Source organism: Rhinopithecus roxellana, chromosome 16 (genome assembly GCF_007565055.1).
Source record: "Rhinopithecus roxellana isolate Shanxi Qingling chromosome 16, ASM756505v1, whole genome shotgun sequence".
Taxonomy (NCBI): domain Eukaryota; kingdom Metazoa; phylum Chordata; class Mammalia; order Primates; family Cercopithecidae; genus Rhinopithecus; species Rhinopithecus roxellana.
The window spans coordinates 34,498,656-34,512,717 of NC_044564.1; the positions used below are offsets into that span (position 1 = coordinate 34,498,656).

The following is a 14,062-nucleotide window of genomic DNA, read 5'->3' on the forward strand; positions in this document are numbered from 1 at the left end:
TAGCCTAAATGGTATTTATGAGAAATATTAAAATTCTTCACGAAAGATCAAGAAAGAAACTTGCCCATAATTCAAACACAGGTGCTCAGTGCCCCTTAAAGGAAGTGAACTGAGCTACATGCAATCTGTGCTGAGCACAATTAAAACATTAGTAAAGGGAACTTTATTCATGTATTCAGTGTACCAAACTCACAATTAGCCTATGTCTCTTCTTCCCTCTCTAAAATCTAATTTATCCTTTTAAAGAAAATGATTGCTCCTCCCCGCCAAAACCAAAAAAAATTTGAAAAATAAATGAGAATGCTCCAAAATGCCATGATTTGTTTAAAAATATGCAGTACACTACTAAATTTTATTTTGCATCATTCAATTTTCATTCTATTTAGGGCTATGTGTCATCTGAAAATATATTAAATATAAATTGAAGTCATTCTACTTGTCAGTTACTTTTCTTATTCTGATGGAATAAACAGGTATGTTTGCCCACCACCCTCGTTTGAAAAAGCAGGGAGTAAAAAGGAGACTACTAAAAACTGAAAATATTAAATTACAGTCATCATGGATTAATTGATTTCTATAAAATACTTGCAACTTATGAGAATTTTAGCTTTTACTAACTTAGAATTAATGACTTTGCTATCAGTGATCCTGAAAATTAGTAAGCTTTAATAAAACTTTAGTTTTAAAAGCTATTCTAATCTACTCCAAATCAAAAGTATTTGCCCATACTAAGAATTAATCTTTATACAGTTTAAACCACAAACTCAGGACCCATCAAAGCAAAGCTAAAAATATCTTCTAAAATTAATCCACATGTGATCTTGGTCTAAAGTTTACCACATCATATATGAAAATAGAGCTACACAGCTAATCTAATTGAGTGTCATACACTTCATTTGAAAAATAAAGTTGTTAAATGAGAATTATATTATTTACTACTAATACCTAAGGTGATTTTTTAAATTTAATAAATCATTACCAAATATTAGATTTTTGATCATTTCATTATTTGCTATTATTTTTAAAAAAAAGAATTCTGGTAATTCAAATGTAAGGGCAAGTTGGTCTCACCCCTGACAGACAGTTCTTGATGAGCTAGCTGTTAATTATGTTTCCCTTGTGGAGGGTGGAGTGTGGTGGGGACATATAAAAGTCACCCAGCCACCAACACAGATTGTTAAGACCAAATGTTACTGTGATTAAGCAAAATATTTAATCAACCAATAGACCCCTGAAGCCCAATAAAAAAATATTTAAAATAAAGATACTCAGTATCTTGGAGAGAAACAATATATATAAGTACAGACAATTACTCTCCAAAAGCATAAGCCATATCTACTCCAATGCTTCAATTCTGATAAGGAAAACAGTGTTTTATTTTGTAAATGAATTAGGCTGTAAATGTATATTGTCACATTTTCTAAATGTTATGTAAACTCACATTTATGGTAGAAATAAAATTTGTAGGGTTCTAAGTTACAAAATCAGAGATAGTAGTTGTTAAAGATATTTCTTAGAGTAAAAGTTCAATACCACGTTAGCTTTACTTTCAAAACATGATACTTATATATTTTCCTCTACTAATGGATCGTAATGTTATCTAAATTACTGAGAAATAAGAAATCAATGTGCTTGACTAAATTATACAAATGTACTAAATAAATTATAGCTCAAAAAACATAATATGGTATTAGTTATGATGCATAGCAACTACGCTAAAAGGAAAAATCAATTTTGACATTAGAATATTATAAGCTAGCTTTATTACTATAGTCTAAATCTACATTTCCAGTCTCTTTAACATAGTAAATAGAATTCTCAGAAAAATAGTATCTAGTATTTCTAGTATGTAAAAACTTACTTGATTTTAGCAATGCAGCAAGAGTGTCTAAAGCAACCCTGTCAACACAACAAGAAAACACAAACAACAACAAAACTAGTAAAATTAATCTACAATAGTAAATCATACAATCTTTTTCAATAAGTCATTATTCTATTATCTATTCCAAAGTTTATTCTTGTTTAAGTTAATTACACATGGTATTTCTCTGTATGCATCTCTCTCTTCAGCTTAAAATTGGATATGAAAAAGATTGAAATATCAATAGATGGGAACCAAAAAAATGTTTTGAGAAAGAAAAAGAAGGAAATTAACAATGTCTAAGTTTTTGCCAGAAGTTAGATGAACAGAATCATTCATCAGCCTCTGTATCTGACCTGAGAGTTAACAAAGGAACCACACTATTAAAAATCATACGCCGTGACTTGCAAAGGAATTAAAAACAAATCTTAACACGAGTTCATAACAACAAAATTCTATAGATATTGTAACTTTCTGACTTCAAAGTTATTTCCGTTCTATCGAGGTATATATCCTCCTATTTAAGGCCATAACAAAGGAAAAATATTTTGGAACTTGAAGGTTGGGGAGAAGTATAAGCCCTTACTATTTTTCAGCTATGACGCACCAAGATGAATAAGAAGCCTAACTAATATCTCAAAAACTCTTACTGTCCCTTAGAGGACAAAGCAATCACCCCCAAAATCGAAAGTATTTAAATTGTATTTGAACACAAATAGTCACACACAGTGAAATCAACCGCCATTAATCAGCTGTAAAAATACACATAATATCACCATGGAAAACCTATAATTCAAATCGCTTATTTTTAATCAGTTACTGAATTAATGGCACTTAATTTTAGTAATTTTTAAAATGTAAGGCACATATTATGGTACCTCTTGGTAATACATCAACAATTACAATTAATTTGCATTAAAATTATGTATATTATCAAACAATCATTTCACTCACCATTAAGCATTTGTTGAATGCCTACTTGATAACCACAGTAGCAAGTTCTTCATGGTTATAAAATTAGAAAACAAACTTATCTCTTCCACAGATAATTTTACAATCTACATAATGTAATAAAAGAGCACACCCATGAAAAAACTGCTCAAGAAATTAAAAACAAAAAGGAGGTAATAAAGTAAAAGTTGCATATATCAGCAGTAAAAGGAAAGTAGCATGACCAGGTGTAGGTAAAGGTAAAGAGCATAACAGATTACAAGACTTAAGATGGGTAGGTAAAGTTCATAGCAAAATCTGAAACAATAATCCAGGACTAAGCACACAGTAAGTGCTCAACAAATGCCCAGTAAGAGGAAGTTCTTAATGGCTACACTTTCATTTACTGACAAAAATAAAGCAACCATGTAAATCTTTATAATAATGTTTGTAAAATAATAAGTAAATTCATACCTGTAACTTCCTCAAAACAATGTGAAGTGTTGGTGAGTTAAAGATAAACATTATAAAATTTTGTATTACATTTTCATTGCATTGAATTATCAGTAAGAAACTTTCCATACTTTTACACTTATGCAATAAAATGTACAGGAGAATATAAAACTATGAGAATAAGGATGGCTTTTAAATTCGTCAAAATTAAACACAAAACTAAATGAATATTCCATATAAGACTGCGATTTATAAAAACTAAAATGGAAAAGAAAACTACTTCAGCAAGACCTGACAAATGCCAGACACTGTTACAGGTGCTTTATATATGTTTTCTAGTTTCCTTCTTAAAACAATTTTGTTCCACAGAACTGAAATATAACAGGCCTAGGGCCACATAAAATCTCAATGTAACAGAAAATGAAGAATGTAATTCTCTTGTTAAGAAAGGAAATTATGAAATCAGAAATGTCAGTCTCCCTTTGAGAAGGCTATCTGAACTTTCACTTCCAGACAAGATGGAGTAACAGAAACCGGATGTATCCTCTCATTTGATGTAAATTTTTTTTATGGACAAGATGGAATGACTGTTTAAGACACTGGATATCAAGCAATGAAAGATAGAGATCCACAGAAATGGCAAAAATGAGATGGGCCCTACAATTGCCCCAGCTTACTACGCCTTGAGAAAGTGACCAACCCACGGCACAGGGAGATGCAACCTAGGTAGAGTCTGGCAGATCCCAAAAGTTGAGCACATGAACTCCCTGATTGAGGACACAGAGGGTCCAGGGAGGTCAAGTCAAGTAGAGTTCACAGGGCAGAATATCAGAAAATGAGTGCTGTACAAAAAGAATGGCTCAGGGATTTTCAGCGAGTTGTGTTGGAATAGTCAGCAAAGTAGTGATCAGCACATGCGTGTGAAGTAACTACTAAGGACGGGGAAAAGCCATCCAAAAGGACTGGAGAACCACATTCAGTATTCACACAGGGCTGAGAACTGTGCCTCTTCCCACCAATCACACTGGAAATCCTCATAATTCATTGAGTAGAGTGCTCCTAAGGATTCTGCCTCAGTAGTGGGGAATAATCAGTCCTAAACCGTGCTTTGATCCCTTCTAACAAACGTGAAAAGACATTTACAGATCAAACTATTTCCAACTAACTTAACCACAACCCAGAACAAACCTCAAGAATATAGAAATACAAAAATATCCAGCACTCAACGAGGTGAAATTCACAATGACTGGCACTCAAAAATTATCAAGTATGCAAAAAGCAAGGAAAAAAAGACCCACAGTGATGGAAAAAAAAAAAAATGGAAACAGACCTAGATGTGACATAAACATTAGAAAACATTAAAACACTTATCACAATAGTACTCCACGTGTTCAAGCAGAGGAAAGATTCAACATACTGCAGAAATGCAGTTTTTTTGAAAAGGTACCAACTGATCCAGCCATTCCACTCCTAGATATCTATTCAGCAGAAATAAAAAATATATGACCATAAAAAGTCTGTGAATGCTTATATATCCCAATAAACAGTCACAGCAGCTTTATATATATTTGTAACAGTCAAAAACTAAAAACAACCCAAATGTCCATTAGTAGGTGAATGGATAAACAAATTACAATACAGCCATATAATTGTGACTACTACTCAACAATAAAAAGGAATAAAATTTGATACGTGCAACATAAGTGAATCTATAATCATGATACATGGAAGAAGCCAGATCCACCCCACCATGAAAAAGAGTACACACACTATGATTCCATTTATATAAAATTCCTGAACTTACATGTAACCAAATCTACAGTAATAGAAAGCACAGCCATAACCGCTAGGGCCAAAGGAGAGACGCAAGGGAAGAACTACCAAGGGGCACAATAAAGCTCTGGGGGTGATGGAGATGTTAGTTTGATGTGGTGACAGTTTTTCACAAGTTTAGCCATATATCCAGGATCACATTACGATTTTCATGGGCTCCAGATGACTTCTTTGCCTTCATAGGCCCCTCCCTTCTAAAAAGTATTTAAAATTCATTTTACAACCATGTTGGTGTTGGTATAAAGATGAATGCACTAATATCACAAAGGAAAACACTTTCTTCAGCCTAAAAGTTCATTTTTTATATGATTTTTAAAGAAATTAAGACATTTTTATGGGACCCTAGAAGTCCTGTGCCTACCAAGCCTAAAGGCTTTAGCCCAGCCTATACGTTCATTCTCGTCAGATTGTACACTTTGAATGTATAGATTTTCTCATGTCAACTACATCTCAGAAATGTATTTTTAAAAACAAGTCAATGTAATATAAGAGAAATAAGTAAACCCTCTTCCTACGGTTACTCTGTTTACTTTCTACATGTTATAAATCCCTTCTATTGAAAAAGTGATTAAGAAAGCTGAGACAAAATATTTCCTCCCCAAGGCACTAAACAATCTGCTGATTAATCATGTTAAGAAGGTCTCAAGACTCACTGCATTACATGTATTATCTACAGTAAGTAGCAGACTCCAGTTACCATTCAATGTAGTATGTTTCTTACCATTACTAAGAAGGCTTCTTTGTCAACTTTTATTAGAGACTACCATGATCCATCAAAAACATTAACTTCTACGTATATACATAGAAGTCAAGTTTTGTGAAAGACTATGCAAACTATGCAAAGTTAAGACACAGCTAACACAGAACACAGTGAAAGATCACAAATTGTGCTTACTGCTAAGTACATGCAGTTAAATCACTGTTATGGGGTGAATTACGACCAAAGAGATATGCTGAAGTCCCAATCTCCAATACTCCAAATATGACCTTATTGGAAAACATGGTCATTGCAAATGTAACTAGTTAAGGCAAGATCATACTGGAGTAGGTGGGCCCTTAATACAACAGACTGGTGGTGTTATAAGGAGAGAGAAGACAATGCAAAGACAGACACAAAAGAGGAGAGTGCCACGTGTTGAGGGAGGTAAAAACCAAAATGCTACGGCTGCAAGCCTAGGAACACCCAAGATTGCCAGCAAACCACCAGAAGCTAGGAAGAAGCAAGGATGCTCCCTTACAGGTTTCAGAGGGGGCACAGCCCTGCTGACAGGTTGATTTTGGACTTCTAGGCTCTGGAACTATAAAACAATAAATGTCTGTTGTTTTGAGCCACTCAGGGTGTGGACTTTGTTATGAGAGCCCTAGAAAACTAATACAATAACTTACATGCAATCACTTACAATGAACTCACAAGACTTTCCTTTCTACAGCTAATTCTTTATTCAACATTGTAAAAATCTTAGTGTACTTTCAGAAACTCTCCCTACTGGCAGTTGTTTACAACTGTTTAAACCAAATAAAAGTGCTTCTGACAGTTTCTAATCCTGAAGTAGAACATTTTTTTTCTGTTGATGTTTATTTTTCAACACTGGAAAGCTGGGATATGAACCCAGTTCTTTCGGATGGCAGTGCCCATTGTGTTTGTTTCTTATTTCCAGTAGATTAAAAGATATAGTCAAGTTTGGTGCAAAGTCATCTGTAAATTTTTACCAAATGTTATTTAAGAGTTATTTTTAGAACTTTACCACAAAGAAATTGCTGAAATTCTGTAACATTTATAAGTTAGAGTAAATTGTTCCAAAAGAATTGTAAAATATTAGATTTATTGAAATGCATAGTTTGTATTATATTAATTAAAATTTCTCAGTATAAATAATTTATACTTCCTCATATATTTTTCCAGTCTTCATATCTCCACAAAGAATACTACAAGCAACAATAATTCAAAAAGTAGTCTGTGGCTTAGATTTAGGAGATGTGAAGGAAAAAAGCTTAAGTCCCCAGGTACTAATGAAGTGACATCTACTTTCAGTTGTAGGGCAGTCCTTGCAACGACTTCCAAACCTATGGGGAAACTCAAAAAGATACAGTTAAAATAACCTCCTGAGTTGCTTCCTTCTAGATTAATAGCTTTAAATCCAAAACCTAAAATTTAAAAGGAGAGGAAGCATAAGCCTTCAAATATAACTCTTCCTCAATCTTCTTCCCATTAAATGTGGAGCATTGTTTAAAGGGAGGAAGAAATACAACAGAAAGTTCTAGATGTCTGAGGTTTTTAGTTAATTAGAGGAGAGACCCTCAGATTACTAAAAATGATAAGAGATCAAGATATAGCAAGTTTGGTCAATGAATGGCTTGTTCTTTTTAAAGTAAAAATAAAGTAAAAGATAGGTTTTTCTTTTTAAAGTAGAAATAGAAAAATAATGAATAATTCATCTTTTCTCTGATGTTTTAGATCTACTGATTTCTATAAGGTTTTGGATATACCCTATGTAGTATATTATAAAGATCCTTTTGAAATGCTCCATTTCATTTCCCCTGGGAACATTTTATATTAGATTTGATAACTTGGTTATAATAGAGCATAAAGTACATCTTAAGTAGGAGATCATGGACATTATACAAAAAATAAATTTTAAAATGCCATACCGATTAAAGGGGAAAACAGCATATAAATGAAAGCATAAAGAATGTACTTTTAGTGTTACCTAGGAATCATTCATACACACACTACTACATTGCTTACCTAAACTGTATTACATTACTACAGGCATTGTGCTAATTATAGGAATCATTTCATTACAATCTTATAATAGAGGTGCTAATATTATTACCATGTTACAGACAGGAAACTGGGGCATAATAAATTAAGTAACTTACTTGCATCCTAGGGACAGTAAATGATAGAGCTAACATGCAAATCCAAGTCCGTCTGCCTGCAGAGCCCACTCTAAACCACCATAAGACGCTAATATTCTGTGTTACTTATTGTGATACATTTTGTTTGCTTTGTTACATTTCATCAGATAGTCTGGGATTGTGTATAATTCTTACGCAGCTGTAACTATGCTGTCATCCCACCAAATGATATTTAATAAATAATTATATGTGCAAGTAAGTTCCCAAAATATTTTAAAATATTTGACCCTTATTAAGAAGGGGTAAAAACACTGGAAATGTCCTGAAGCCTATTTAAGAGTAAAATCTAATCAAATAGTTCATGTGGACAAGTTCTGCATTACAAAAGATTCACAGCTAATAAACACAGGAAAGAAATAAAATTAGATAAGTTATTATTTTCTAACCACTAATGAAATAACAGATATAGGCAATGTCATGAATGACTGCTAAATCACTAACTGAAAAGTGGATGGGGACATTTCTAACGCATAGATCACCTCAACTCAATGATCTTAAGTGACATAAAACAAAGTTGCCAGCTCCACCTATGAAATATTTTTGACCAGAAAAAAACAAACCAAAATCCCAAATCTAATCAAGCCACAGTTTTATCAGTATATAGAAAATGTAAGGGATATACTCATATGTTAAGTTACTCCAGGATATAGTCAATGTAAGCCAGAACATGGGACATTTTAAAAGACCTATCACTCAAGTCCTTCATCACATAAAACGAAACCAAAAAATAGGAAGACTTTTTTTGATTTCACAAGATTATGAGACATAACAATCAAATATAACGTATAGACTTAATTGAGACCCTGAACAAGCAAGCCAACTGTAAAAAAAAAAAAAAAGGCATTTCCTACATAATCAGAAAATACCAGATATAATGGCTGATATCTGCTTTAAAATATGCTTGGAAAAAAGAAAAACAGAAAAGGAAAATGAAATTAAAATGACAGATTTTTGACAGTAAAACTGGGTAATAGGTACATCAGAGTTCATTATCTTATCCTCTCTACATTTGTGTAGGTGTGGAAATTTCCTAAATATAATGAAGAATAATGTATGTATCTTGTTTAGATTCTGAGTCAAACAAACCAACTAAAAAAGGGCTATTTTGAAACAACTGATGAAAACCAAACACAGACTAGATTTTAGATTGTATTAAGAAAGTATCAGGAGAGAGAGGTGGAGGATCACTTGAGCCTAGGAATTTGAGGCTACAGTGAGCCATGATCATGCCACTGCACTCCAGCCTGGGCAACAGAGTGAGACTCCATCTCAAAAAAAAAAAAAAAAAAAGAAAGAAATTAATAATTTTATTGGCTATGATTGTAGTATTCTGGTTATTGTTAAGTCCTTATTTAGTAGAATTATATACTGAGGTATTTAGAAAATAAATAATATTCAAAGAAAATAATCCAAGAGAAAATATCTAGGATCTGCTTATAGAAATACACACACATTTATATACATATAAAATACCTCAGATTTCTTAAAAGTACCCCAGGAAAAACAAACAAACAAAAGTGTGGAGTGGAAATAAATGAAACAAAAATGGTGGAATGTGCAGAATCGTTAAACACAATAAGTAATTAATATAACTCAATATAATTAATATAATATAAACTCTATTTTATGTATATTTTTTAAATTCCACAATAAAAAAAAATTTAAAGAAAGACCTCTAGCCGGGCGCGGTGGCTCAAGCCTGTAATCCCAGCACTTTGGGAGGCCGAGACGGGCGGATCACGAGGTCAGGAGATCGAAACCATCCTGGCTAACACGGTGAAACCCCATCTCTACTAAAAACTACAAAAAACTAGCCGGGCGACGTGGGGGCGCCTGTAGTCCCAGCTACCCGGGAGGCTGAGGCAGGAGAATGGCGAAAGCCCAGGAGGCGGAGCTTGCAGTGAGCTGAGATCCGGCCACAGCACTCCAGCCTGGGTGACAGAGCGAGACTCCGTCTCAAAAAAAAAAAAAAAAAAAAAAAAAAAAAAGAAAGACCTCTAAAATGGTTTAAGAAAATATTAAACTGTAACCAATAAATGAGACATGGCTTTCATTTTCTGAGGCTGAAAGGCCTAGGAATGAATAAAAATGCATACATATATACATACATACATATGTATATATAAACACACACATCTATGGATGGGGAAAAGAATGACGTGATTTTGACAAAATAGAAATACATCAATTTAAGATTGTTCAGGTATTCATAAGAATTAAGAAGTCATTACAAGATTGTAAAATTGGGTGAGAAATATAGTAGGCACTCAATAAATGTTTCTGAATGAATACTCTATAAATAATTTTTTTTTCCTTTTACTGTATCTAGAAATGTTCAGTCTCAGTTACTATAAACACTATATTCAATAATTCAAAACTGTCCAGTTTTGATATATTTGTGAAGATCAAATTTTATACTAAAGAAAATCTTTATCATGATAAAATCATTAAGAACTAAGAAATGAAATAACCCTGGAGACAATTTAATTCAACCTGCTCATTGTACATATCAAGATAATGAGGCCCAGAGTAACAAAGGTTATACCTATGTTTACATTCAAAACATTTACTCACTTTATAAGACTGGAATTCTTCTTACTAAATGGTCCAATGATTTTAAACATCAGTTCCACAACTCCATTTTTCCCTAAGGATACTGAATTCACAGCTGAGAAAGGGAGAAAGAGATGCGAAATTATTTTAAGCTTTGACAACCAAAAATGTGTATACTTAGTGATACATAGCTAAAAACATATACAAATTGTTTAGTAAATGTCAACTCAAGCCACTCTTAAAGTCCATCTAAGCTAACCACATGAAGAAATAGTGTTTTTTGTTTTTGCTTTGTTATGGAAAGTGCAGGGAAATTCTGAAACAAGTTATATGCAAAAAAAAAAAAAAAAAAAAAAAACTATTATAAAAAAATTCTTCAGTTACTCCATACTTCTCTAATAAATTTAGTGAACCTCACTGAACACCAGGTTATGGGGATTCCAAAACAAGAATAGTCTCTGACCTCAAAGAACAAAGTGTAGAGAGAATGACAGAAACAATAAACAAATAATTACTAAATTACTTTCAAAATTGATTAAGAATTGTAGACTATTTGGATTACACCACTGAGAAGTTCCTAATTCAGAGTGAGACACAGACATTTCTGGAGAAAATGATGCCTAGGCTCAGTCTTTAAAAGTGAGTAGGTATTAGCTAGGACAGGAGTTGAGGTAAAGCGGTAGATGTGGCTCTGGACACAGGAATGATACAAACAACAGAACGAAGACAATGAACATCACCATGTGAGCAGTTACATATTGTTAAACACAGAGCATCAAACAAAGATACACAAATAGGAAGATGAGGTGGAAAAAGAAGGTGAGAAACAAATTATGAAGGGCCGTAGAAGTTGTTAATTCTTTTGACTATGGGGAATCACCCAAAAGAACAACAAATCAGATGTGCATTTTAAATAAACAGGTCAGAATTCAAAGAACTCTGGGGAAGCTGGTTTTGAAAGACATATTAGGAGGCTATGGTCTAGGTAACAGGTAATGAGGACTTTAATTAAAGCAAGAGTAGCAGGGAAAAAGATGAAACAATTTCAGTGTTTAATATGGAATATACAAATAATTACCTAACCAGAAAACTGTGCTTAACATTTTTAATTCTGAACAAATGTTATTAAATATATTGTAGAACCAGGCACAGTGGCATGTGCCTGTAGTCCCAGCTGCTTGGGAGGCTGAAGCAGGAGGACTGCTTAAGGCCAGGAGTTCAAAGCCAGTCTGAGATATATAGCAAGACCCTGTCTCTAAAAGAAAATTGTTTAATAAACAATTTTTAAATTATAGATAAGCCGTTTGCTATCCTTCTACTGGTTAATCCAATAAAATGCCACCAAAAATGTAGCTCCTAGTATTTCGTAGGATGATCTTAATTTTCTCGTATCTGTTTATTACTCCATTATCCCTTCTAATTTCATGTCTCTACTGTATTCCTTTTACCTTGACTGGAGTGTTTGGTAGTTTAGTTGTTATATTTTTTACATTTGGGGGGTTTTGTTGCATTGTTGTTTTTTTTGAGATAGTGTCTTGCTGTGTTGCCCAAGCTGGAGTGCAGTGGTGCAGTCTTGGCTCACTGCAGCCTCAACCTCCTGGGCTCAAGAAATCCTCCCACTTTAGCCTCCTGAGTAGCGGAGACTGCAGGCACACATCACCACAACCAGCCAATTTTTTCCATTTTTTGTAGAAATGGCACCTCACTATGTTGCTTGGGCTGGTTGCAAACTCCTAGTCCTTCTGCCTAGCTTCCAAAGTGCTGGGATTACAGCCATGTGCCACTGTAACAGCCTATTTTATTTTTAATCCAATACAGTGGTTTTTTTTTTTTAATCAACTGCTTTTCTATTTTCTAATGCATATTTTTCATTTTCCCTTTACTATTTCATTTCTTGACTTTCCTGGTGTTTATTTCTCTGTTCTTAACTTCATTGGTTAGGTATCTAATTCATTTATTTCCTTATGTTCTTTTTAATTACGTGTTATTTAAGTGTTCTAAGCTGTTTTCCACAGAGCACACCTTTAGCCATATTTTAAAGGTACTGATATACACACACAGAGACATATACGTAAGCTTACGTATGTTTCTGTATTACATATATGTATATATGCAATATACACACATATCTAGCACTCTATCATTATTTTGCAATGATATTCTGCAATAACATATATTCTGCAATTCAATCTTAGGTTCTTTCATTAAGCACTTCAATTCTGCAATCAGAGAATAGAAAAAAAATCCACACCTCATGGTGTGGAACCTCATGTTAGTGAGAGTGTGTGTTCTGGAAGACATTTTATCTGAGTCTATCTCTCTGTGATCTCTCTTCTCTCTAGCTTCCTCAGAGGTTCCCATACTAGTTATTTTCAGTTCTGCTACTTCCCTATTGATTGCTGAAGAGAATTAGCTCCAGGTGACATGCTACTGCATCCCTTCCTTTTCTGCTTTCCTCTCATCTGTGACAGTCCAAAGAGGCGCAGGAGTTTTTCCAGCAGGCCAATACCCTCATATTCTTCCACATACAGGCTGCCTACCCAACCTCCCCACTCCTATCCTTTATAAACTGGGGAAATTAGTTAGAATGTTCAAGGTTTTATCAACTTAATTTTCTTCTTTTGTTGCTGTTGTTGTTGTTGAAATGGAATCTTGCTCTGTCACCCAGGCTGGAGTTCAATGGCACAATCTCGACTCATTGCAACCTCCACTTCCTAGGTTCAAACGATTCTCCTACCTCAGCTTCCCAAATAGTCAGGATTATAGGCGCCCACCACCATGCCCGGCTGATTTTTGTATTTTTAATAGAGACGGGGTTTCGCCATGCTGGTCTTGAACTCCTGACCTCAGGTGATTCGCCCGCCTTGGCCTCCCAAAGTGCTAGGATTACAGGCATGAGCCACCATGCACGGCCCAACTTAACCTTACCCCACATCACTTTTGTTGTGGTTGGAGTCAAGAGTTAAAATGAGCCATATTAAATCTTCTCTTTCCTTTTTCACAAATTTCAGAGGTTTACAGAATCACAATACTTTAAAATTCTTTTTGTGTAACTTTACAACACTGAGTCAACTAAAAGCCACTTAAATACTCACAGTTGGCAGAATATACTCTTAAAAGCTGAAGGCAAGGTAGAACCAAGCGATGATTCTGCAAATTCTGCTTGACCAAATTCAGGGTTATATTCAGAGCCCCATTAATTCTAGCCTTTACTCCAAATTTTTTATCTGTTTAAAAAAAAAAAGACAATTTATTCACGTATAACTTTTCTTTTTTTTTTTTTTTTTTTTTTTGAGACAGAGTCTTGCTCTGTCATCCAGGCTGGAGTGCAGTGGCTCCATCTCAGCTCACTGCAACCTCTGCTTCCCAAGTTGAAGCAATTCTCCTGCCTCTGCCTCTGCCTCCTGAGTAGCTGGGATTACAGGTACCCACCACCACATTGGGTTAATTTTTGGATTTTTAGTAGAGACGGGCTTTCGCCACGTTGGCCAGGCTGGTCTCAAACTCCTGACC

The 14,062-nt window shown here is 34.2% G+C and overlaps 1 protein-coding gene across 1 annotated transcript in view; it reads right to left on the bottom strand.

Annotated features, from left to right (window-relative positions):
* Positions 1-14,062, bottom strand: part of AGTPBP1 (ATP/GTP binding protein 1) — a 204,845-nt gene that overhangs the window by 114,383 nt on the left and 76,400 nt on the right. Inside the window, exons 7-9 of the mRNA XM_010378074.2 lie at positions 13,645-13,776; positions 10,571-10,664; positions 1,862-1,899 (exon numbers count right to left, since the gene is read on the bottom strand). Of these exons, the coding sequence (XP_010376376.1) occupies positions 1,862-1,899; positions 10,571-10,664; positions 13,645-13,776 (264 nt within the window). The remainder of the gene's footprint in view (positions 1-1,861; positions 1,900-10,570; positions 10,665-13,644; positions 13,777-14,062) is intronic.